The sequence below is a fragment of the Heteronotia binoei genome, chromosome 20 (assembly GCF_032191835.1).
Source record: "Heteronotia binoei isolate CCM8104 ecotype False Entrance Well chromosome 20, APGP_CSIRO_Hbin_v1, whole genome shotgun sequence".
Taxonomy (NCBI): Eukaryota; Metazoa; Chordata; class Lepidosauria; order Squamata; family Gekkonidae; genus Heteronotia; species Heteronotia binoei.
In genome coordinates this window covers 12,821,650-12,847,842 of record NC_083242.1, presented here as the reverse complement: position 1 = coordinate 12,847,842, position 26,193 = coordinate 12,821,650, and the positions used below count along the sequence as shown (strand labels likewise).

At 47.9% G+C, this 26,193-nt stretch overlaps 1 protein-coding gene across 1 annotated transcript in view; it reads left to right on the top strand.

The window, feature by feature from the left end:
* Positions 1 to 2,454: 2,454 nt before the first annotated feature.
* The window catches only part of CLUAP1 (clusterin associated protein 1), a 122,631-nt gene continuing 98,892 nt past the window's right edge, over positions 2,455 to 26,193 (top strand). The window contains exons 1-3 of the mRNA XM_060260822.1: positions 2,455 to 2,627; positions 6,632 to 6,743; positions 19,658 to 19,742. Of these exons, the coding sequence (XP_060116805.1) occupies positions 2,606 to 2,627; positions 6,632 to 6,743; positions 19,658 to 19,742 (219 nt within the window). The 5' untranslated portion in view covers positions 2,455 to 2,605. The remainder of the gene's footprint in view (positions 2,628 to 6,631; positions 6,744 to 19,657; positions 19,743 to 26,193) is intronic.

The window sequence follows — 26,193 nt, the reverse complement described above, 5'->3', positions numbered from 1 at the left end:
GTTTTGCCTCCCCTCCTTCTTCTCCAAGGGAGGAGCCTCAGCCAATGGAGAAAAAAGAGGTTTTGCTCTGTAGCTCCTGTGCAATTGAGGAAGCCTTGCAAAGCAAACTGATATAGAAGGAAGCAAGATATAGGGAGAAGGAAGCAGATGACAGCCAGTTGCTCGGGGCCCTGATAGGAGTTTGACATCCTTGGTTAAGAGTCTTTGTTTTGGGTGGGGTTATTTGTATGTATTTAAGCAGGGCCGTTGGCCCTGGGTTTCAGTCTTGTTGCTGATTTCACTAGATAAAGCAGAGCTGTTTCATTGCAATGCGTAGTGAACCCAGTACTTAATCGTTTCTGAAGCAGTTGAACTGAGAGTTGGAGTGAGGGCGTTCCTAGCAGATACAAGCACAGAGGAACACCACAGATTTTGGCCTGTGAATAAACTGGGGTGATGGGAGGGGGGGAGAGATGGGAAGGCGCCTCTGCCTACCCCATGCCCCCTGGCTTTATTTGGGAAGATCAACTGGTTTGTTCTAAAGTTTGGGGTATGGTTTTGGGAGGGATCAGAGTTAACCAGGACACAACGCATATATCCTCTCCAAGCAGGTTACTTGTGCGATAAATTTAGAATAATCATTATAATATGTATTCAATAACAAGTCCGCTTTTTTTCATCTTAGGCGGGCGAGGCAGTTGGCCCCCTTCCTGGAACGTGACGACCTGGCAACAGTGATTCATGCTACGGTCACCTCGAGGCTGGACTACTGTAATGCCCTCTACATGGGGCTACCCTTGTGCCGGACCCGGAAACTGCAGTTAGTGCAGAACGCTGCTGCCCGGCTGTTATTAGGGCTCCCAAGATGGGAGCACATTCGGCCGGGGCTCCAGGGTCTGCACTGGCTGCCAGTAATATTCCGAGTCCGGTACAAGGTGTTGGTTATTACCTTTAAAGCCCTATATGGCCTAGGACCTGCCTACCTTAGGGACCGTCTCTCCCCACACGTTCCCCAGAGAGTACTACGCTCAGGTTCACAAAACCTGTTGGTAGTCCCCGGGCCAAAGGAGGCCCGTCTAAAATCCACCAGGGATCGGGCCTACTCAATAACGGCACCTTATTGGTGGAACCAGCTGCCGGAAGAGGTGCGGGCCCTGCGGGATCTAGGGCAATTCCGCAGGGCCTGCAAGACAGTCCTCTTCCGGCAGGCCTATGACATTAGCTGACAATGTAAAACATCTTGGATGGAACAAAATGTATCTATAGGCCGCCGGTTTTATTCTATCTTGTTTTTTACTAATTTATGGTTTAATTGTATTTTTAAATGCTTTAAACTGAAGTTTTAATTACTATGTTGTAAGCCGCCCTGAGACACTTAGGTGAGAAGGGCGGGGTATAAATCTTAATATAAATAAATAAATAAATAAATAAATAAATAAATAAATAAATAAATAAATAAATAAATAAATATAATTTACATTATAGCTGTAAAATTCTCAGTTGTGCAGATCTGGAAATAAATATGTGCTTAATCAATATATTCAGTCCTCATTTGGGCTGGAGCTCACAGGAGTAGAGCTCCGGAACCTCTAAATTTTATTGTGCTCTTTCTTTCTTACCTCCTCCCCAAATACTTGCTTCTGGGTGCCATTGTTCAAACCCCCTGTGAGAATTTTGCTGAACTCTAAAATTTGTGTATCACAAATCCAAATTATAAATAAAACATATCTATCTATCTATCATCTATCTATCTATCTATCTATCTATCTATCTATCTATCTATCTATCTATCTATCTATCATCTATCTATCTATCTATCTATCTATCTATCTATCTATCTATCTATCTATCTATCTATCTATCTATCTATCTATCTATCGTGTATGTATGTGTGTGTGTATGTATGATAGATATGTAGATAGATCCAAGCAAGCAGCCGTGTTGGTCTGAAGCAGCTGAACAAAGCAGGAGTCAAGTGCATCTTTAAGACCAACCCATTTTTCTTTAGAACGTAAGCTTTTGTGTGCTCTTAAGCACACTCCATCAGACGAGGAATCCAGCACAGTGAGCAAAGCCATGCATAGCTGAGCAGAGCCAGACATAGCTGGTAGGCAGTGGCCCAGAATGCAACATGGTACAGATTTAAGAATCAATGACAGTGAAGTAAAATTATCTGGTAGGCAGTGGTTTAGAATGTAAAATGGTACGATGACAGAATAGTAAAATTAACAAATTGAGCAAACCTTTGATCTGGGGGGAAAGTGTAAAAGACTGGGAGAGGCAATGGCAACCCCCCCCGCTTAAAAAGTCTGCGGTGAAAACGTTGTGAAAGCAGCGTCACCCAGAATCGAAAGCGACTGGTGCTTGCACAGGGGACCTTTCCTTTTTCCTATTATTGTGCCTCCCCCTTAGACATTCCCCGCTAGCTCCGCCCCCCGCCAGCCCTCAACAACCCGTGCCTTCCCACCTCTCGCCACGGCGCGCCTTCGCCTCCTTGTGGTTCTTGAGCCCTGCGACGCGCCGTAGGAGCGTTGCTATAGCGACAGCGGCCTGGTTTTGAAAAGCGGCGCTCCGAAGCCTGGGCTGCTGTGGTTTTGGAAACAAGACTGAGGCATTTGAGGCAGCGATGTCTTTCCGCGACCTCCGTAGTGAGTTGATGGGCTTTATCTACCGGGGAGGTTTTCTCTGAGGAGGGGAGGGGGTGGACTGCTGCTGACCGTTGGCGAACGGGGTCTTTCGGGACTGTGAGGCGGCATGGTTCACCGTGTGGATCCTGATATCTCGCCCTCCCTCCTCCAGGGATCTTGGGAGTGTTGGTGTGGGCTTAGTTCCGTCTCCACAACAACCCTGCTAGGTAGGCAGCGCCATCTAATGGTTCCCGCTGTCTGCACCTGGCTGAGGTTTTCTGTAGGCCTCACCCAAATACGGGGTTGCCAACTCTGGGGTGAGAAATAACTGGAGATTGGGGGAGGGCAGAGTAGGAAAGGGAACCGCAGCGGGATACAAGGTCGCAGAGCCCGCCTCCCCAAACAAGCCATTTTATCCAGGAGAACTGATCTCTGTCGTCTAGTGGCCAATTGCATTTGCAGATCCCCAGGCAGCCCTGCAAGTGGGCATCAAGCTCCACCCCTGACTAGAGTTGCCATGCTGGAGCTGGGAGATGTCCTGGAATTTACTCATTTATTTTATTCTGTTTGTATCCTGCCGTCTCTGGAAGCAGGCTCAGGGGCAGCAGATTTCCATACTATGTACATTATATATATGTGTGTATATGTGTGTGTGTGTATATACACACACACACACCTATATATATATATATATATATATATATATATATATATATATATATATATATATATATATATATATATATATATATATATATAAAAATATAATGTGTGTGTGAGAGAGAGAGAGAGCTTTTTTTGAGCAGGAATGCACAAAAATGCAGTTCCGGCTGACTTGGTGTTGGGGTGTGGCCTAATATGCAAATGAGTTCCTGCTGGGCTTTTTCTACCAAAAAAGCTCTCTCTGTCTGTCTATCTTTTCCCCCCACTTCTCCTGGAGAAAATAGCTGCTTTGGAAGGTGGACTGCAATGCATGGCCTACCTTAGTAGAGATACCAGGCTTCAGGTGGGACCTGAGGATCCCCTGGAATTATAGCTCGCCTCCTGACTACAAAGATCAGTTCCCCTGGAGAGAATGGATGCTTTGGAGGATGGACTTTGTGGCATTGCACCCCGCTGAGGTCCCTGTCCTCCTCAAGCTCCATCCCCAAATATCCAGGAGATTCCCAACCTGAACATGGCAACCCTACCTACTGAAGTCCTTCCGCTCCCTAAATCTCCCTTTCCCAGACCCCACCCTCAAATCCCCAGGTATTTTTGAACCCAGAGCTGCCAGCTGTAACCTTCTAGCTCACCGTGCTGTATTTATCCAGCTTTTGTTTTCTCCGTCCTTAGGGTGGCGACTGAGGTTCTCCCTGCCTTCTTTTTTAAATCCCCACAACAATCCTGTGAGGTAGACTCAGCTGAGAGAAGGGGACTGGTCAGCTAACGGGCGGGGGAGGGCGGGGGTTGGATTCGAATCCAGGTCTCTGCCTTCTCAACCCCATTGCCTGTTAGCCTAGCCTACCTCAAAGGGTTGTTGTGAAAAACTTGTTGGTCTCGAAGCTGCCTAGTGGACTCAAATCTAACTGCTCTGCTGCAGACCAATGCAGCTACCATTTCAAACTGTGAAGACAAAATGAAACATGGGAGCATCAAGTGCTCCCTCGAAGTTAAGGAGTGATAAACCTGTGAGAGAGCATTTAACTGATGCTGCCTTTCCCTATGATTCCCCTTCCTTCTTCTCTCTTCCTTCCCCGCTGTCAAAATTAAAATTGCATGCGCCTTGGAGCGTAGACCTCTTGGTTTATTAAACGCCTTTAAATGCCATTTAGGCTGATGGTTTGCTACAAATGATAGCGAAGACCGTGTCTCCTGATGCACATCGGATCTATTTAAACATCTAGCTGTAATTTTGTAGGTTTTTCTTTTTAAAAAACAAAAAACCACCCCTGGCATCTATGCACGCCAAGCTTCGTTCATTCTGCCCAGATGCATGAGCATAAGCAGCGCGGGTGACAAATTACGTGTCGTCTTCCCCTGAACGCCAAGCGATAAACACCATTCTTTTGGTTGATGAACCGCAGAAGCGGCGGGGTAGCATTCGATGTGTTCTCATTTGTTGATGCCTCATGTTCTACAACAGGGTTGGGAGTGGGGAGGGCGCAGGATTAACAACACCGCGATGAGCCACAGCTGCAAAGGCGGGGTGTTTCTGAGGCTGCACAGAGTACGAAACCGGCCCCTGCCTGTTGGAATGAGCTCCCCCTGGAGATCCAGGCCATGCGGGATCTGCTCCAGTTTCGCAGGGCCTGCAAAACAGAGCTCTTTCGCCAGGCTTTCAGCTGAGACAGTGAATGTCACTTGTTACCGGCCTCTCCCCTTCGTTCCATCCCAGTGCTACAAGATCTGCTGGACCTGGACAACAGGCCACGTCTGTGAGGCAGAACCTGCCGTTTTAGTCATTCTGTAGTTTTAGATGTTATATATTTAAATTGGTCTTTTATCGTTTTTATTGTTGATTGTTTTTATGATGTAAGCCGCCCTGAGCCTGTCCTATGGGAAGGGCAGGCTAAAAATTGAATTAATTAAATAAATAAATAAAACTTGTTTCTTAGGACTCTTTCTATGGGAGCGGATCACGCGTGTGTGAGAGAGAAGCAAGAAGCGTACTATTGACTGTTAAACCAGAATAGCGTGATATGGAATGATGCCATTTTGACCATGCGCCCGTGAACAGCGTAGACCTGATCTAAAGTTGCATGCAACATTCCCTCTAAGCGGAGTTAGTGTGAGCCAGCTCACCGTTTTTTAGCCTCTGGCTCACACATTTTTGTCTGGGCTCAGGAAAAAAAGGCCCCAGAGCAAACTCATTGATGCAGCAGCTCACAACTTGAATGCCAGACGCTCATGAAGTAGAATTTTCGCTCACAGGACTCCGCAGCTTAGAGGGGAATATTGGTTGCATGTATCCCATGTATCTGAAAGCACATTCAACGTCTGACTGAAATGGCAGTTTGCACAGATGCTGGCGCTGCTGGTTAAATCTTTCGGAGATGCCAGGGCTTCTGGGAGTCTTAGAAGAGGCTCGAGATTAAGAAAAGAAGAACAGCAGAGTTCACATATAGTGGACATTCTCCACCCCGCGCCCCCCCGCATCCACCCCAAACTGTGGCACTGCATCATCTTTGAATTCTCCCCCCTATTGTTCCCCTCTCTTCTTATCTTGCATTCTCCTCTTTAAAAACTGTTAAGAAATTAGCAGTGGTTAGGCTGCTGCTGGAACAATCTGTTGGAGTCATTGCATGCCAATTTTGATTTACCGCCCACCAGGTGTAAGCATGTTTGATTGGTGCTGCTCTATAGATGCAGAAGGGGAAGCAGTTCATAAGGCTCCATGAGCAGGGAGTGGGGAAGCCTGTGCCTTGTTTGAGATGCCTCAGATATACAGGGATTGGTCTTATTATTCTAGCACAGGGGTGGCCAAACTTTGACTCTTTCACACATATTGTGTGGGTCTTGAAGCCTCCACTGTCCCGTCAGCTGGGTTGGAGAAGGCATTTGTCTCTTTAAACCACTTCTCCAAGCCAAGTGAGCTGGAAGCTTGGAGAATGCATTAAAGTTGCTTTCTTTCCACCTCTTCCTCCCCTTCACCATCTGTTTGCTTTCCTCCCTCCCTTCCTGTCTTGTGGCTCTCAAACATCTGATCTTCATGTTTTGTGGCTCTCAGACATCTGATGTTCATGTTTTGTGGCTCTCAGACATCTGATGTTCATGTCTTGCGGCTCTCAGACATCTGACATTTATTCTATGCAGCTCTTACATTAAGCAAGTTTGGCCACCCCTGTTCTACCACTTTAGTATGCATATCTGGAAAAATAACTGTCTCTGATGGGAACATTAACTTAAAAGTTGCTTTTAGGGATACAGTTTCCTTTTTATAAGCATCGGCATTCAGTTTTTTATGTTCACATAGGAGATTAAGGTAATGAACATCTGTCTGGTTAAAACCCCCCCCAAATCATTTACTTTGTTGTTTTCAAAAGATTTCACCGAAATGATGAGGGCTCTGGGATATCCCCGGCTCATCTCCATGGAGAATTTTCGCACTCCAAACTTCATGCTGGTTTCTGAGATACTCCTTTGGCTGGTGAAAAGGTTGGTACTTTGTTATTTATTCAGCTTATTTATAGCCAGGGCCTTTTTTGTAGAAGAAACTCCTTTGCTTATTAGGCTACACCCCCCTGATGTAGCCAATCCTCTAAGAGCTTACAGTAGGCCCTGTAAGAAGAGCCCTGTAAGCTCTTGGAGGATTGGCTACATCAGGATGGTGTGGCCTAATACGCAAAGGAGTTCCTGCTTTAAAAAAAGTCCTGTTTATAGCCCATCTTTCTCACTGAATCTCAAGGCAGTGTACAGAGTACCGAGTGGGAGAGTAAACATCAGAACAACCATAATAGAGGCATCTGTTGTATGCTTGACACTTCTGGAAAAAAACTGGCTTAAATCTGAACTGCTGAAGTTGAAACATTTTGGAAGAGTTCTGCTAACAAGTAGCTTTGAACTTTTTAAAACTATCAGTGAAGACTTTTTTTTCTTGTTGGCGTTTGCTCATCTTGAACGCAGGGCCTTTCCCAGGAGAGCCAGTTTGGTGCAGTGGTTAAATGCTCAGACTCTGATCTGGAGAACCGGGTTTGATTTCCCCACTCCTCCACGTGCAGCCAGCTGGGTTACCTTGGGCCAGTCATAGTTCTCTCAGAGTTGTTCTTGAAAGAGCAGTTCTCTCAGAGCTCTCTCAGCACCACCTACTTCGCAGGGTGTCTGTTATGGGTAGAGGAAAGGACGGAGACTGTAAGCGATTCAGACTCCGTCAAAGGCAGGGTATAAATCCAACTATCTTTGTCCTCCAGAAAAATGAGAACTGTGCCATGAGTGTTTTGTGATCCATACATGCACAGCACTTTCCATCACAGCACAGGGGTGGCTGAACTGTGGTTCGGGAGCCACACGTATCTCTTTCACACGTACTGTGGCTTTTGAAGCCCGACCGCCCCATCAGCCAGCTCGGAGAAGGCATTTCTCTCTTTAAATCACTTCTCCAAGTCAAGCCAGCTGGCAGTTTGGAGAATGCATTTAAAAGTTGCTTTCTTTCCACCTCTCCCCCCAAAATCTATTTGCCTTCCTTCCTGCTCTCAAACATCTGATGTTCATGTCTTGCAGCTTTCAAACATCTGACGTTGATGTCTTGCAGCTATCATACATCTGTTGCTCATTCTATGTGGCTCTTACGTTAAGCAAGTTTGGCCACCCCTGGTGTAGATGCTTGGCTGCACTCCTTGAACCTGAGAAGCTGTTATGTTCATGGAAGGGTGGAGGAAGAATCCTCAGCAATGGAAACTGGGCAGCACTAATGCAGAAGAGGACGGGTGCCTTAAGCATGTGCAGAGTTCTGCTTCCTGCTGCTCTCTTGAGAAAAGGCAGATCAAGAGATTTCCTCCTACTAGGGGTCACAAGCAACTGCATTGGAGAAATTGGGGCTGCCAATTTCCCCCCTCAAAGTAGACAGATCCTTGTCTTGAGAGAGACAGAATACCCTTTTGTGGTAGAAGGACTTCTCTGGTAACTTCACAGTGCAGTCCTCAGTATAGTTACATTCTTTTAAACCCATTGGCTTCCTTGGACTTCGCATAGCGCAGGGATGGCCAAACTAGCTTAATGTAAGAGCCAGATAGAATAAATGTCAGATGTTTGAGAGCCGCAAGACATGAATATCCGATGTTTGAGGTGGGGGTGGGGGAGGGAGAGGTGAAAAGAAAGCAACTTTAATTCTCAAAGCATTTTCCAAGCCATTGGCTGGCTTGGCTTGGAGAAATTATTAAAAGAAGCAAATGCCTTTTAGCCAGCCAACTGGGTTGTGGGGGCTTTGAGAGCCACATAATATGTGTGAAAGAGCCACATGTGACTCCTGAGCCGCAGTTTGGCCACCGCTGGCATAGTGTAACCCTGCGTAGGACAGCATCAAAATTCAAACAAGCACAAGTAGATATAAGTAACGATTTCTTGTTTGCATGTGAATCCTGGCCTGTTTGCATCCTGCTCTCTTGCCACATTCGAAAAGGACATCTTTGTCGCTTTACAGTTCCTGTGGCCAGGCTAGCAGTGTTGTTCAACGGAAAGTCACCTGTGACTTGAGATGGCGCAACAGACCGCAGTTAGGCTGACAAAGCAGTTATAAAGTCTGAATTCCTGGTTTGACGCGGATTCTTGTTGGACTGTCTACCCCAGGGTTAGAATCATAGCGTTGGAAGGGACCTCCAGGGTCATCTAGCCCAACCCCCTGCACAATGCAGGAAGTTCACAGGTACCCCACTCACCCAGTCACTCTTGTTCCATGCCCAGCAGATGGCAAAAACCCATTGGGATCCTTGTCCAAACTGACCTGGAGAAAAATTGCTTCCTGGCCCCAAAGTGGCGATCGGCATTTCCCTGGGCATGGAAGAAAGGGCCACGAGAACTAAGCCCTGATGCTGCCCTTCCTGCCCTCCCTTCTCATGATCTGCCTAAGTTCACAGAACCAGCATTGCCCTCAGATGGCCACCTAGCCTCTGTTTGAAAACTTCTAAAGAAGGAGAGCCCGCCACCTCCGAAGAAGCCTGTTCCACTGAAGAACCGCTCTAACCGTCAGGAATTTTTCCTAATGTTGAGCCAAAACCTCTTGATTTACTTTCCGCCATTGGAGTGACCTTCCGGGGCAAAGGATACAACTCCGCACCATCCTCTCTATGACAGCCCTTCAAGGGCTTGAAGATGGTGTTCGTATCAAACCATGATTTGTTGCCATTGCTTTTGAAATCCAACCTGAGGAAACCTTCCAAATACTGAGTAATAGATTTAAGGTCTCAGGGCAGGGGGCAGCAGTGGTGCTTTGTTTACTTTGTGCTCCTAGACCGGTGTGGCCAAACTGTGGCTCGGGAGCCACATGTGGCTCTTTCACATATATTGTGTGGCTCTCAAAGTCCCCACTGTCCCTTTGGCCAGCTTGGAGAAGGCATTTGTCTCTTTAATCACTCTCTAAGCCAGCCAGTGGCTTAAAAAATGCATTTAAAGTTAAAGTTGCTTTCTTTCCAACTCCCTCTCCCCCCATGGATTTTCCTTCCTTCCTTCCTTCCTTCCTTCCTCTTCCTTCCTTCCTTCCTTCCTTCCTTCCTTCCTTCCTTCCTTCCTTCCTTCCTTCCTTCCTTCCTTCCTTCCTTCCTTCCTTCCTTCCTTCCTTCCTTCCTTCCTTCCTTCCTTCCTTCCTTCCTTCCTTCCTTCCTTCCTTCCTTCTCTCAAACATCTGATGTTTATTCTGTGTGGCTCTTGCGTTGAGCAAGTTTGGCCACTCCTGTCCTAGACAGACCAGGCCTGAGATTGGGTTTGGGTCTACAGCTGAAGAAAAGGCAAAGCATTCTGGATCTGTTGGCTTTCTTGGCATCCGGGAGCCCTGCGGCTCCCCTGTGAAACCGAGACAGCCGGAGTCAGCCTTTCCTGGTCCTGAATTTCAAGCAGAATCCATGCAAGCCTGCGGTGCTTAAGTGATTGAGATTGATGTGAAAGTTGACCCGGGTGTCACTTCTCTCTGACGGGCTGAGCTGATCCGGGCTGTTCCGTATGCATGACATTTGGTTGCTTCCGTCTCAAGGATGATTCTTTTTAAATTGCCTGGAGTCGAGAGCTGCCTGTGAAGCGCTCTGAGAGCTTTTGGGAGAAGAAAGTGTGAGACAAACAGCTTCTTAAGGCGGAAGTGGGAAAGTTTTTTGGGGGGGGGGGCAGCTCCTTGCTCTTAAACCGCTCTTTGTCCTGTTAACTTGAGACAGACACCTGTCAGTATCGTTCCCTGCTCCAATACCGAAGCCCCACGTGACTACCATGAAGGTGATCTGATCCAGCAGGGCCTTTCTGCTCTGAGCTTGCAGGCTACGCGGAGAGGACCTAGAGAGCCTCTTTAAGTCTTAGCTGTGGTTAATAATGAGCTGCCTGGACTTGTTGGGGCCTAAACAAAACATCCAGGCAGATGCGGGAACCCAGCTGACTCAGCAAGGGGTTACAGGAGTTGTATGCAACTGATCAAAACGGGCTTAACTTTGAACCGTGGGACAACATGTTTCTAGTATCAAGCAATGAGTCAGCGGGACGTGTAGGTGTAACGGAAACATGATTGGCATTGTTGCCGTCTGGGAAGCGTGGGCTTACTTGGTGGAGTTGTGAGTAACTTGAAATGGGTAATTAGAAAGATTTGTTGCGTTTGGGCAGCTTGGAAAGATATTGACCCTTTAGCTGTGCCGCTATGGCCAGGGAAGAAAAAGACCCCAATGTTAGAAGTTGAAGAAAGCACCCCAAGATGTATGAATTTACTGAATCACAACCCCCTAAGCCCCAAGTATAAAAATACTCAGAGAACCCCTGTGGTGCCATAGTTAGAGCAGGGGTATCAAACGTGTGGCCCGGGGGCCAAATCAGGCCCCCAAAGGGCTCCTATCAGGCCTCTGAGCAACTGGCTGTTGTCTGCTTCCTTCTCCCTCTCTCTTGCTTCCTTCTGCATCACAGCTTGCTTTGCCAGGCATGCTCAATCACACAGGAGCTACAGAGCAAAACCTCTGTTTTCCCCATTGGCTGAGGCTCCTCCCTTGGGATTGATTGTTACACTCTGGTTCCTGGCTTGGGTTGGAGGGAGGGGGAGGGATAGCTTGCTTTGCCAGACTCTTTCAATCACACAGCAGAGCTACTGAGCCAAGCCTCTCTCCCTTCTATTGGCTGAGGCTCTTCCCCCTCCTGGTTCCTTGGGGAAGGCAGGAAAGGGCCAGAGCTTATTTTGCCCAGTTCCCTGGATTGCACAGGAGAGAGATAAAGAGAAAGCACCTTTAAGACCAAGTGCTAATGCTTCAAGCATGTTTTATTTTAAGTTTTAAAAATATCTTTGTGTTTGTCTGTATGCTTTATAAAGTTTATATCTCTGCTACTTGGTGTTACATTTGAAGACACACCTGGCCTGGCCCTACAAGGTCTGATATATGTCAGATCCGGCCCACATAACAAATAAGTTCGACACCACTGGGTTAGAGGGTGCCAGCTCCCCGAGTGACTGGGGTGGGTGAGATCCCCAGTGTCCTGTCAAAGGCTCTCGGGATGTTTAGGAGCCGGTCATTCCCTTTCAGCCAAACTTGCCTTGCAGTCTAATGTGCCTTGGGATTCTCAGATGGGGAAGGGTGAAGATGTCGGCCACCTCGAGCTCCATAAACGAAGGGTGGAGTAAAATGATCCAAGTTAGGGTTGCCAGTCCCCAATTGGGGGCAGCAAATCCCCTGATTTGGAGGCCCTTCCCTCACTCCAGGGTTATTAGAAAGTCGGGGTTGGGGGGAGGGAAATGTCTGCTGAACTCTCCATTATTCCCTATGGAGACTGATTCCCATGGGGTGTAATGGAGAATTGATCTGTGGGTATCTGGGCTCTGGGTCTGTGTGTTTTTTTGAGGTAGAAGCACCAAATTTTCAGCATAGCATCTGGTGCTTCACCCTAAAACACCCCCTAAGTTTCAAAAAGATTGGACCCGGGGTGTGTGTGTCCGATTCTCGGAGCCTCAAAAGAAGGTGCCCTTATCCTTCACTATTTCCAAATGGAAGAAAGGCATTTAAAATGTGTGCGGTCCCTTTAAATGTGATGGGTAGAGCTCCCTTCAGAGTTCAGCTGTGATTGTCACACCCTCGCTCCCGACTGCACCCCCAAACCAGATATCTCTTGAGTTGGACCCGGCAACTCTATTCCAAACAGATAGGATGCCAGTCTCGTAATGCAGTTTGCACGGGTGCATGTGGTTATAAATGTGTATGGCCATCTTTGGACAGTATGTCTCTGGAGTGCTTATTGATAGGGAGTGGTCAGCAACAGGAGAAATCTTGAGCTTTTGTCCCCCTTCTTGTGGGGTCTTACTGGAGCATCTGCTCCGCTCCTGTGAAAAAGCTGGATTAGAGGGACTATTGTTCCGATCTCTTTGCTTTGGCTCTTCTGGTGTTCACTGAAAGCACTTTGCGAATCCACGCTGTAACATCTCTCTGTGGGAAAGCAAAGTGTGTGTGCGTGTGTAAACTGTCAAGTTGCAGCCAATTTGAAAAAAATGGAGGAATAGAGGGAATGCTTATTAAATTTGCAGATGATACTAAATCAGGAGGTGTTGCAAATACAATAGGAGACAGAGACAGGATACAGGATGATCTTGACAGGCTGGAAAACTGGGCTAAAACAAAATGAATCTTAACAGGGATAAACGTAAAGCTCTGCATTTGGTTAGGAAGAATCAGACGCATCATTACAGGATGGGAGAGACTTGGCGGTAGTATGTGTTAAATAGGATCTGGGGGTCTCAGGGGACCGTACGCTAAACACGAGTCAGTCGTGTGATGTGGTAGCTAAAAAGGCAAATTTAATTTTGGGGTGTATCAACAGAAGTACAGTGTCCAGATCAAGTAGGACCTGTCTGCCTTAGGGACCTTCTCTCTCCACATGTTCCCCAGAAGGTACTCAGATGTGGAACGCAGAACTTATTGTCAATCCCCGGGCCGAGGGAGGCGAAACTGAAGGCTACCAGAGAAAGAGCCTTCTCAATTGCGGCCCCCCCACCCACTGGTGGAACCAACTTCCAGAAGAAGAAAGGGCCTTGCGGGACCTCGCTTAGTTCCGCAAGGCCTGTAAAACAGTCCTATTTCGACTTGCCTTCAGCTGAATTATAGTATAAGTAGATGCCCAACATCACTGAACTTAATGAAATCAACACTAGCACCAACGTTGTTTTAAATTGTTTTAAACTGTTTTAAAATTATCTAATTGGTATTAATTAATTGTTAAAACTTTAATTGTTTATTTACTGTTTTATTGTTTTAGTTTGATTGTTGTGAGCTGCCCTGAGCCTGCTTTGGCGGGGAGGGCGGGATATAAATCTGAGAAATAAATAAAGCGATGCCCTCATCTGGAGTATTGTGCTCAGTTTTGGGCACCACAATTTAAGAAGGATCTAGACAAGCTGGAACGTGTCCAGAAGAGGGCAATGAAGATGGCGAGGGGTCAGGAGACCCAAGTCCTACGAGGAAAGGTTGAAGGAGCTGAGGATGTTTAGCCTGGAGAGAAGACGACTGAGAGGTGATAGGATCACCAGCTTATTTATTTATTTATTCCGTAACTTATATCCCGCCCTTCCCACAAGTGGCTCAGGGCGGCTTACAACAAACAATAAAACAATAAAATCGGAACAAATTAATACATTTAAATTCAAACATTTAAAACCTAAAAACCTTAAAATTTTACATTTTACATTAAAACTGTACAGTATAATCACAAAAATCTAAGATCTAGAAAGCTACATTTGTCTAGTCAGGCGTAGGCTAACCGGAAGAGGGTCGTCTTACAGGCCCTGCGGAACTGAGTAAGATCCCGCAGGGCCCTCACCTCTTCCGGTAGCTGGTTCCACCACATAGGGGCCGTTGTGGAAAAGGCCCTGTCTCTAGTTGTTTTGAGGTGCACTTCCTTGGGCCCGGGGATGGTGAGAAGATTTTGAGTCCCAGACCTCAGTACTCTCTGGGGAACGTGTGGGGAGAGACGGTCCCTCAGGTAGGCAGGTCCCAGGCCCAGTCCCAGGCTTTAAAGGTAATGACCAGCACCTTGTACCGGACTCGGTATATTATTGGAAGCCAGTGCAGAGCCCGAAGACCCGGCCGAATGTGCCCCCATCTTGGGAGGCCCAATAACAGCCGGGCCGCGGCATTCTGCACCAGCTGCAATTTCCGGGTCCGGCACAGGGGCAGCCCCATGTAGAGGGCATTGCAGTAATCCAACCTCGAGGTGACCGTAGCATGGATCACTGTTGCTAGGTCGTCGGGGTCCAGGAAGGGGGCCAACTGCCTTGCCCGTCTAAGATGAAAAAACGCGGACTTGGCAGTGGTCGCTATCTGGGCCTCCATATTTAGGGATGGCTCCAGTAGCACCCCCAAGCTTTTGACCCTGTCCGCCGGCCTCAGCGGGACACCGCCAAAAGCTGGCAGGGGGATTTCCCCCCCCCGGCCCCCAACGGCCCAAACAAAGGACCTCTGTCTTCGCAGGATTCAATGTCAGTCCACTCAGTCTGAGCCACTCGGCCACGGCCTGTAATGCCCGATCTAAGTTATCTGGAGCGCAGACCGGTCGGCCGTCCATAAGCAGATAGAGCTGGGTGTCATCAGCATACTGGTGGCACCCCAGCCCATACCTTCGAGCAATCTGGGCAAGAGGTCGCATATAGATGTTAAATAACATCGGGGAGAGAACCGCTGCCTGGGGCACCCCACAGTCGAGTGAGCGCCTCTGGGATAGTTCCCCCCCAATCGCGACCCTTTGTCCCCGACCTTCAAGGAAAGAGGAAAGCCACTGCAAGGCCAACCCCTGAATCCCCGCGTCAGCGATGCGGCAAGTCAGCAACCGATGGTCGACCGTATCGAACGCCGCCGATAGGTCCAACAGCATCAGTACTGCCGAGCCACCCCGATCCAGATGCCGTTGAAGGTCATCTACTAGGGCGACCAACACCGTCTCCGTCCCATGACCTGGGCGAAAGCCGGACTGAAGTGGGTCAAGGATGGAAGCGTCCTCCAGGAAAGTCTGTAGCTGCCTCGCCACTGCCCTCTCAATGAGTTTGCCCAAAAAGGGCAGGTTTGAGACCGGCCTATAGTGTGCCAATTGGGCCGGGTCTAGAGATGGTTTTTTTAGGAGGGGACGGACCACAGCCTCTTTGAGTGGCGCTGGAAAAAGCCCTTCCGTTAGGGATCTGTTTATGATATCCCGTATAGGATATCTGAGATCCCCCTGGCAAGATTTAATAAGCCAGGAAGGGCATGGGTCCAGTTTACAAGTTGTTGGGCGGGCAGATGAGAGGATCCTGTCGACTTCCTCCAGGCTGAGGGGGCTGAAACCATCCAGGATATAATCCGAAGACATGCTCGGGGCCTCGGTTGCGTTAACTGCCTCAAAGTTGACGGGGAGGTCGAGGCGGAGTGATGCGATCTTGTCCGCAAAATAGTTCGCAAAAGCCTCACAGCCTATCTCCAATTCACTAGAATTTAGTCTGCCCTGGGGCAGAGTAGTCAGATCTCGAATTATCTCAAACAATTGTGCCGGGCGCGAAGTTGCGGACGCAATCTTAGCCGCAAAGTATGTCTTCTTTGCGGATTTGATTGCCATCTCATAGGTCTTCAAACTCTCTCTATAAGATGTTCGGGTCACTTCGTCTCGAGTACGCCGCCATAGCCTCTCTAGTCGTCTGAGGTCCCGCTTCAATTGCCGTAATTCCTGATTAAACCAGGGAGACGGTTTGAGGTGGGGGCGCAGAGGACGCCTCGGCGCGATCTCCTCGATAGTCCTGGAGAGTCCGTCGTTCCAGGACTCAACCAGAACCTCTAGGGAATCGCCAGTGGGCCAGGTATCCCGTAGGGCCGTCAGGAACCGTTACGGGTCCATCAGGCTCTGCGGGCGAGCCAAAATATGCTCTCCGCCTAAACGGGTTTGGGGTTCAAGTACTTGAAGGGCTGTCATGTAGAGGATGATGCAGAATTGTTTTCTGTGGCCACAGAAGGTCAGACCAGAACCAGGTTGAAATTAAATCAAAAGAGTTTTTGGCTAACCATTAGGAAGAACTTCCTGACATAATGATTCCTCAGGGGAACAGAGTTCCAAGGGAGGTGGTGGGCTCTCCTTCCTTGGAAGTTTTTAAAGAGAGGCCACCTTGGAGGTACCTTCCAACTCTTTGATTCTGTTAATCTGATCTGTTGCATCCCTGAGGGCAGGGGTGGCCAACGGTAGCTCTCCAAATGTTTTTGGCTTACAACTTCCATCAGCCCCAGCCATTGGCCATGCTGGCTGGGGCTGATGGAAGTTGTAGGCAAAAAACATCTTGGGAGCTACCATTGGCTACCCCCGCTGTAGGGTAAGAGCGCCATGGGGCAGAGTGGTAAAACTGCATTACTGCAGTCCAGACTCTCTGCTCATAACCTGAGTTCAATCCTGGTGGAAGCTGGGTTCAGGTAGCTGGCTCAAGGTCGACTCAGCCTTCCATCCTTCCGAGGTTGGTAAAATGAGTACCCAACTTGCTGGAGAGGAAAGTGTAAATGACAGAGGAAGGCAATGGCAAACCACCCCAGAGTCGGAAACAGCTGGTGCTTGCACGGGGGACAACCTTTATCTTTTTTTAGGGTTTTCTAGACAAGAGACAAACAGATGTGGTTTTCTGTGGCCTCCCTCTGCCTCTCATCCTTGGTATATTAAGGAGGTTTCCCATCCCAGCCAATCCTGCTTAGCTTCCAAGATCTGATGAGATCAGGCCAGCCTGGGCCAAAGCAAAGCATAGCAACATTTATTTTACTTAAAATATTTATATGCCCTCCTTTCTCCTGAGCGTTGCGAGGCAGTGCTGTTCTTTTGCCTTTTAATAACTTTCACTATCCCTCTGCTTCTGTTCCTAACAGATCTTTCTTGGGTCCTTGTTGCATGGGGGCTCAGGAGACAGGGCAGAGCTTTGTGGATGTGTTACCCCAGGGATGTCAAACATGTGGCCCGGGGGCTGAACCAGGCCCCCAGAGGGCTCCTATCAGGCCCCTAAGCAACTGGCTGTCATCTGCTTCCTTCTCCCTCTCTTTTGCTTCCTTCTGCATCACAGGTTGCTTTGCCAGGCTCTCTGAATCGCACAGCACAGCTACTGAGCCAAGCCTCTCTTCTTTCTGTTGGTTGAGGCTCCTCCCCCTCCTGGTCCCCTGGGGAAGGAAGGAAAGAGCCAGAGTTCCCTTTGCCCAGTTCTCTGGGTCGCACGGGAGAGATACAAGGAAAGCACCATAAAGGCCAACGAGTGCTAATGTTTTAAGCATGCTTTATTTAAGTTTTTTTTTAAAAAACTCTTTAATTGTGTTTGTGTCCTTTATGAAGTTATATCTCTGCTCTCTGGCATTACATTTTATGACACACGTGGCCCTGCCCGATAAAGTCCCATTTGTGTCCGATCCGGCCCTCCTAACAAATGAGTTCAACACCCCTGGATTAGCCTCTCTGCCTGAGCAATTGATGCTGCGGAATCCTTTGCTCCCCACTGGTTGAGAGATCAGGCCAGAGCAGTGACTGATACAGAGGTGCAGCATGTAGCTGCCTTCTTGGATTTCACAGCTGTGTGTAATTATTTCGTGAAAGTAGTTCTCGCAGTAAACTTTCTTGCAGTAAATTAGCCATTCCCTGTATCTTTGTTTTGCTGCCAGTCGGGCGATCAGCTCGCCAAAACTTCTCGTAGCTGACTGGGGGGTGGGGAATTCAGCATGCTTTGTCTTCTAAACAAGACAATTAAACCTGATTTATTTGTTGTTGCGGTTTTCGTTCAATATACTTGGGCATCGGCAGCAAGATCTGGCTCAGGCTTCCTTTTACACTGCATAAAGTTAATTAGGCAACCTTCATAGAGAGAGAGTGATAAAATGTTCCTTTGAGAACCCACTCCGTCCTTACAAAGAATGCGCTAGAGCCTTGTGAGGAAGAGATAGGATTTTTGGGTTCCACTTACGAGCCATCAGTCTTGAAAAAGGCAATGAAACGTTTGACACCGGCTAACGCGGACTGGCTTTATGTGGATGAACTTATTCTTTATCCTTCACCTCACTGAAAAAAACAGTGGACCGAACGAGCAAGATTGTGAAGTGGGATAATTTGTTTCTTTAAATTTCTGTGTTCAATCTGGATGAAAGAATTCATTACAGACTGTTCTCTTATGATTTTGGTTTATGAGTCAATATCAGACTCTTAACCTTCTAAAAGTGCCTGCGTGCACTTTCAAAGTGGCTGTGTGCACTTTGATTTATTTTTCTGCAGACTGTTTTGAATTCATTTTGGTGCAGACTTTGAAGCTATTGGTTATATCTAAGTGTCTGCGTTCATTCTTGTGTTTCGTTTTGCAGTCTGTTTAAGGTAGAAGCTTTGGATTATTAAAGTGCCTTTTGTGCACATTTATAGTGTTCATCTTAGATTATTCAGGAGCAGAGTCTATTCAGAAGTAGAGGTCAAAAGGGTTTTCCCTATTTACATATATGTTTTGGTAGTATGAAGAGCCCTGTGGCGCAGAGTGTTAAAGCTGCAGTAATGCAGTCCTAAGCTCTGCTCAACCTGGTTTTTCAGGTAGCTGGCTTGAGGTTGACTCAGCCTTCCATCCTTCCAAGGTCGGTAAAATGAGTACCCAGCTTGCTGGGGGGAAAGTGTAGATGACTGGGGAAGGCAATGGCCAACCACCCTGTAAAAAGTCTGCCGTGAAAACGTTGTGAAGCAATGTCACTCCAGAGTCAGAAATGACTGGTGCTTGATTTCCCACTCCTCCACTTGCACCTGCTGGAGTGGCCTTGGGTTAGCCATAGCTCTGGCAGGAGTTGTCCTTGAAAGGGCAGTTGGTGTGAGAGCCATCTCAGCCCCACCCTTCTCATAGGGTGTGTGTTGTGGGGGGAGAAGATATGGGAGATCGTAAGTCGCTGATTCAGGGAGAAGGGCGGGGTATAAATCTGCAGTCTTCTAAGTGCCTGCAAACCTCTCAATCTCAAAGCTTCATTCAAGAGAGCCAGTTTGGTGAAGTGGTTAAGTGCCTGGACTCTTACCTGGGAGAACGGGGTTTGATTCTCCACTTCTCCACCTGCAGGAATGGTCTTGGGTCAGCCATAGCTCTGGCAGAGGTTGTCCTTGAAAGGGCAGCTGTTGTGAGAGTTCTTTCAGCCCCACCCACCTCATAGGGTGTCTGATGTCGGGGGAGAAGATATAGGAGGTTGTAAGCCGCTCTGAGTCTCTGATTCAGAGAGAAGGGCGGGGTATAAATCTGCAGTCGTCTTCTTCTCAGGCACTGGAAGAAGCAAGCAGTGAGTCACGAAAGCTTCATGCCCTGCCACAAATTTTGTTAGTCTTCAAGGTGTACTGGACTTTCTTTTTTCAGCTACTCATCTTGATTTACTTTGCATGCCTTTGCCTGCTTCCTAACCGTCAGTACATGTCTTTTAACTCTACAGATATGAGCCTCAGACCGATATCCCCTCAGATGTGGAGACAGAGCAAGATCGGGTCTTCTTCATTAAGGCGGTCGCTCAGTTTATGGTGAGTCTGCTCAAGAATGTATGCTGAACCTATTTATTTCAGGGTCTCGCACTGTCAGACTGGGGTTACCAGGTCCGGCTCTTCGTTTTGCCCGAATGCTGCCTGTTTGCTCCTCATGCGAGTTTAAAAAAGATAGACCGGGGACATTATTGCCTGCCCTATTCTCATTTGGTGTGATATTGCTTGGAAGAATTCACAGTAAGGTATGATTGCAAATGACCCACAAGAGACGCAGCACACAAGAAGCGCAAAAGCTCTGTGGAAATTACAGTCCCATCAGCTTCAGCTGTCAATGGATGTGGGCCTGGAAAAGTCCGCCAGCCTTCAACCGATTTCTAACTCTGCCTCCCTGTCCTTGACCTCCACTTCATTGTGGTTGAAGCTTGATGGATGTGTTTTTCCGCGGAGCCTCAGTTGCTCTGTTTGAAAATGCTGGCACAGAGTAGACACAAGCCTGCGTGTTGCCAGTCCTGTAACAGCAGCAACAGACTTCCATGGACGTCCCATTTCCTTACCCGTGTAGCTCTGAGGTCGTTATAGGCCAAGTGCTGTTACTCTGACCGACACCTTGCTCATCTTGTCCTGTCATAAGCAGCCACTGCTAGTTTTGCGACAAATTGATGCTCTGGTTCAGGGGTGTCAAACTCATTCGTTATGAGGGCCGGATTTGACATAAATGAGACCTTGTCGGGCCGGGCCTTGTGTGTCATAAGATGTAACGCCAGATCGCAGAGATGTAAGCTTTATAAAGGACACAAACACAAATAAAGATATTTATTTTAAATAAAACATGCTTAAAGTGTTAGCACTCTTGCAACATTGTGGTCGGTATTAAAGCAAGGTCTTCTCCCCCCACTCCCTTCCTCCCCAAGAGAGGACCCTCAACCAGTGGAGAAAATAGAGACTTTGCTCTATAGCTCCTGTGCTATTGAGAAATCCTAGCAAAGCAAGTGGGCACAGAAAGAAGCAAGCGATAGAGAGGTCCTGGCCCCACCGATGGACCTCCTTATGGCACCTGGGTTTTTGGCCGCTATGTGACACAGAGTGTTGGACTGGATGGGCCATTGGCCTGATCCAACATGACTTCTCTTATGTTCTTAGGTTCTAAGGAAGCAGACTTGCTTGTGGGCTTGATAGCAGCCCTTCAGGGGCCTGATCCGGCCCATGGGCTGCACATTTGACACCTCTGCTGTAGGCTCTGAACTCCCTGCATGGAAGGCTGGCCCTGAAGAGGGAGAAGGAGCTGTCCAGTACTGAAAATTGTTGTCTGGAGGCCAGGGCTTTGCCATGGCCCTTGGACTCAGCCAAGCCCATCGCTGTTGCCCCACTTCAAAACAGGATCACCCGACACTCCTTCCAGCAAGGTCTCCCTTCTTGGTGTCTGCTGGTCCGAGCCGTCACTTCCAGAGGGCAAAGCGCCTCACACACTTCCTCTGGGAGGGGCGAAGAAGCTGAACAGCTTTCACACACCCACTAGAGAGCCAGCAGCCCCGGTAGACAGAAACAACATTGGAGAGCCGCAGGGATTGGTGGAGGGATAGGGAGGTGGGAGCAGGGCAGGGGATTTATTGTACAGCGTATGCACTCACTGAGGAGGAAGAGCCCATAGCTTGAGGTAACGGAAATTCAGAGAGAGAGAGAAACAGGCAAGGAAGGGCGGCGGCTGAAAGGGAATTCAGATGACTCAAACCTCCTTTCGGACACAGTCTGAGTTGGTGCTAAGCAGCAAAAAATCACACCCTGGAGCCTCCAGGACCGCCGTCCACCGAATCCGGGCCTTCGGAACCCGACAGTTGTCTTCCTAAAAGAGTTGATGATGGTCCATGAAAATGGGGTGAGCTGTGTTTTCGTGGGGTTTGGGATGCCTTGCGCAGTTGAGAAGCGAAGGCTTGGAAACAGAGCTTTGGGTTTTATTTTGGGTACAGTTAGTTTGTGAAACTGGGATTTGGCTTGAATGTACTGTGTTGACTTGGCAAATGCCAATTTGATCATCTTCTCCTTGCTTTCACCTGAGAAATCGTACCGGTGTCCCAGTGAGTTTAATCCTAGTGAGCAAGCCAGGGTTAAGCTATGAGATGCCTTTGTACATACGTTGCTCCAGGGCTTTTTTTTTTTTTTGTAGCAGGAACTCCTTTGCATATTAGGCCACACACCCCTGATGGAGCCAATCCTCCAAGAGCTTACAGAAGGCCCTGTAAGAAGAGCCTTGTAGGCTCTTGGAAGATTGGCTGCATCAGGGCTGTGTGTCCCTGAAGAGGGACAAGGAGTTGTCCAGTGCTGAAAATCGTTGTCTGGCGGCCAGAGCTTTGCCATGATCCTCGAACTCAGCCAACCCCCGCTTTTGTTCGGCAGCGAGCCCATCGCTGTCACCCGACTCCAAAACAGAGGCTCACCCAACATTCCTTCTTCCTGCAAGGTTTCCCTTCTTGGTGTTTGCTGGACACCAATGGATATGGGGGCACCAGTCCTCCCCACTCTTTTCGCTTATATTGACCAAACTGCTTAGATCCCCAGAGACTGGGGTGTGGCCATTGTCATTCCGATATATAAAATAGAGGCAAAATCAGACCCGTTTAATTACCACCCAGTTAGTCTGCTTAGTGTAGAGACCAAGCTTTACGCCAAGCGTCTGTGCTGGAAGTTTTGAAACTGGCTCAATAGGGAGAACATCTTAGCTGAGGAATGAACAGGTTTCAGAAGCGGCTGCCCCACAATGGATTGGTGTCCAGCTCTGCATCATCTGGTGGAGAAATATACCACCAGGCTGCATGGGGCGCTTTAAGCAGTCTTTGTCAATTATAAGATGGCATTCGGTAGTATCTCACACCACAGATTAAGGCTAAAACCAGAAGCTGCTGCAGTAGACCGTAACCTGCTTACCCTTATATGCAATTACATGAGAACAACTATTTGTCAGGGGGTTGCAACCCGCAAGATCATCTGTCCCAGTCAGGAGGCATGTGAAGCAAGGATGGGGGGGAGGAACCTCAACCAATAGAAGGAAGAGAGGCTTGGCTTAGTAGCTGCACTGTGTGATTGAGAGGCCTGGCAAAGCAAGCTCTCCCCAAGAGAAGAGCCTCAGCCAGTGGAGAAAATGGAGGCTTTGCTCTTTAGCTCCTGTGCCATTGAGTAAGCCTTGTAAAGCAAGTTGTTATGCGGAAGGAAGCAAGAGAGAGGGAGAAGGAAGCAGATGACAGCCGGTTTCTTAGGAGCCTGATAGGAGCCCCCTAGGGGCCTGATTTGGCCCCCAGGCCATGTTTGACATCCCTGGCTTGGAGGGAACACTGCTCACAGGGTGTCTGTTGTGGGGAGGGGAGGGAAAAGAGAGTGTAAGCCACTTTGAGACTCCAGTGAATGTTGGGGTATAAATCCAATCTCCTCCTCCAAAACATAGTTATTAGAGAAGTCCTCATTTAGACAATTATTCTAACTGTGGTTTGTGTAAAAGGTGCTATGGCACTGTTTATGCGGTATCTGTTTTGCCTTCTCCATCATGTCTACGCTGAGCCAGAATGGCTTTCAGCTGTGCCCATCGGCACAAGTTTTTGTTATCTAACTTCTCTGTGATAACTGAAGGTTGCTGCCCCCCCCGCAATCTTCTACTCTAACAGAAGAACCGAATCATAAGCACAGTCTAAATAATCCACTCAGCTGCTCTGAACGGGAGCGGCGACCAACAAAGTCAGAGGGGGTTCTTTTGTAAGCCCCACGTTCTGAGCCTCTATATGCCTCATTAAGGGGGCGCGCAGTGTTTGAAGCGACCTCGTTTCGGGGCTTTGCTCTCCGCTTCGCATGCCCCTGCTATTTGAAGGATGAATTCTTCAATCCGTTCTTTTGGAAAGTGGAATTTGGAAGCCTTGAATGTAACAAGGTGGGCAAATTGCTGATATATAGCATAGGCACCAAGGAGCGCCACCTTTCCTTTCCTTTTCTTAACAAGCTTTGCTTATTATGTGACATAATTCTGAGAGGAATGGGGGCTGGGTGTTTCAGGTGATCCGCATAAGCACCGATGCCTTCCTACTGATGGTTCTGAAGAGCTGTGTGGGGGCTATTGCTTGCTGTTGACTTGGGGGACTTTTTAGAACAGGGATTTCAAACTTGTGGTCCGGGAGCCAAATCAGGCCCCCAGAGGGCTCCTCTAAGGCCCCCAAGCAACTAACCATGGGAGAAATCTGCTTCCTTCTCCCTCTCTCTGGCTTCCTTCCATATAGCAGCTTGCTTTGCAAGGCTTGCTCAGTTGCACAGAAGCTACAGAGCAAAACCTCTATTTTCTGCATTAGCTGAGGTTTCTCCCTTGGGGAGGAAGGTGGGGAGGCAGAGCTTGTTTTTCCAGGCTCTCTCAATCGCACAGCAGAGCTACTGAGCCAAGCCTCCCTTCTGTTAGCTGAGGCTCCCCCCCCCACAGTCCCCTGGGGAAGGAAGGAAAGGGCCAGAGCTTCCTTTGCCCAGTTCCCTGGATCCCATGGGAGAAATACAAAGAAAGCGCCTCTAAGACCCATGATTGCTAACCTGTTAAGCGTGTTTGAAGTTTTTGAAATATATATATTAAATTGTGTTTGTGTCCTTTATAAAGTTTATCTCTCTGCTACCTAATTTTAAATAGGTACACACACGGCCCGACCCAACATGGTTTGGCTCAACGAGGTATCAAATCCGTCCCTCATAACAACACCCCTGATTTAGAGGCTCCCTGTATGAAGAGACAGATTGCCCCAGCAGAAGCAACGTTTGACTTGAACTGCTTCGTTTAACTTTTGGTTTAACTGCTTGACATTATTCCACTTGCTTATGGGACAGTTTCTCCCTCCTTGATCTCAGATTGATTTTTTTTTGGTATTTTTATTTGGGGCACAATTCTGCATATCCCGTCAAAATACTAGGTCAATCACGGCCCGAATTTTCAAAGGGAGGCGTATGGAAAATGTGAAACGGAGCCTGCATAAATAGTGTCGTAGTGCCTTTAAGGCTGAGATATTGCAACAGAAACATGCACATTTAGGACAAAGTTTGAGTCCAGTGGCATGTTTCATGCAAACAAAGTTTGATTCAAGGTATAAGCTTTCATGTGCAAGCACACTTCCTCAGATACATTGAAATGGAAGTTGAACAGTTCATGTGGCTTTTTTGTAGCAGGAACTCCTTTGCATATTAAGCCACATACCCCCCGATGTAGCCAATCCTCCAAGAGCTCACAGGGCTCTTCTTACAGGGCCTACTGTAAACTCCAGGAGGATTGGCTACATCAGGGGGTATGTGGCCTAATATGCAAAGGCGTTCCTGCTACAAAAAGCCCAGTATACACACACACACAGAGGCAGATGCTTCTACATAGGTGAACAGCAAATTAGCATGCAACTTAATGAAGGTGTTTTGACATATGCAAAGACCAAACAGCAATAACAAGCTAGGTTTATGCGATCACCAGATCACCATTTGTTTGGATTTAATTAGGGGGAAACAGTCTAGCAATAAATACGTCAAAATAGGAGACGGATGTGTAAAAGTATCCTTAATTGTTCAGAGTGATAAACCAAGATTCTAGGACAGTTGGAATCCTGCCTTGGATCCATCTTCACAGGGTCTAGGGAAAATGCAAAACATACAGCACAATGCTTTTTGAAGTTTGTGGAGTGCTTTTAGTGTTCATTGCTCACACTTTATTGCAGTGACTGCTTACGTCACCTCAGTAAGTAGACCAGTATTACCTCCTCTCTGTGAGCGAAGGACTGAAGCTGAGAGCTGTATGTCTACAGCTCCCTAATAGATCTGTGCCTGAGACAAGTCTCAAACTGGTAACCCTCTGGTTCAGCAACGGTACACTGCAGCTCCCTTGAATTGCCGAAAGAAACGAGGAAAACACTTAGATGTCTGTTTGCAGCCTACAACTATGTAACTTAAATCTTGCCTTTCTTGTCAAGAAGAGGATGAAAAGAGAGGCTGCAAAACAAGACCCCGGGCAAGGCTTCTCAGAAGAATGGCTTGGGTCCAAAGGTCCCCTTCTGCTCGTGAAAAGAGCATTCCGCTCGCAGGAGGGATCTTTCCGCAAGCGGAAGAACTCTTTTTGTGACGGAAGAGCGCCCTTTGCCACAGCCTGTTGTGTCAGACATGTTTAAAGTCTTCCTTCTTCAAAAGTGACTCTGAACGCTCTGCCGCCACCGTCCTAATTGTACCACTTTATTTGCTTGTTGTCGTCCCGAGCATTTCCCCCTGTAAACGGGAGCGTGAATACTGAGGCGAGGGGAAGATGGTTTAGTAATGATTCTGACTACTTTTGTACTCCTTTTGAACCAATTTGCCAAGCGCTGTTATTGACCTTGGCAGGGGCTTTTATGGCAGCAGCGGAAAAATTGCCGAACGTTGATTCCTCTGTATTTTGAGCAGAGGACTTGTTGCTATTTTGAGCAATACAGAAAGTGTGTTATTTCCTGTTGGACTGACCTGGTCTCTG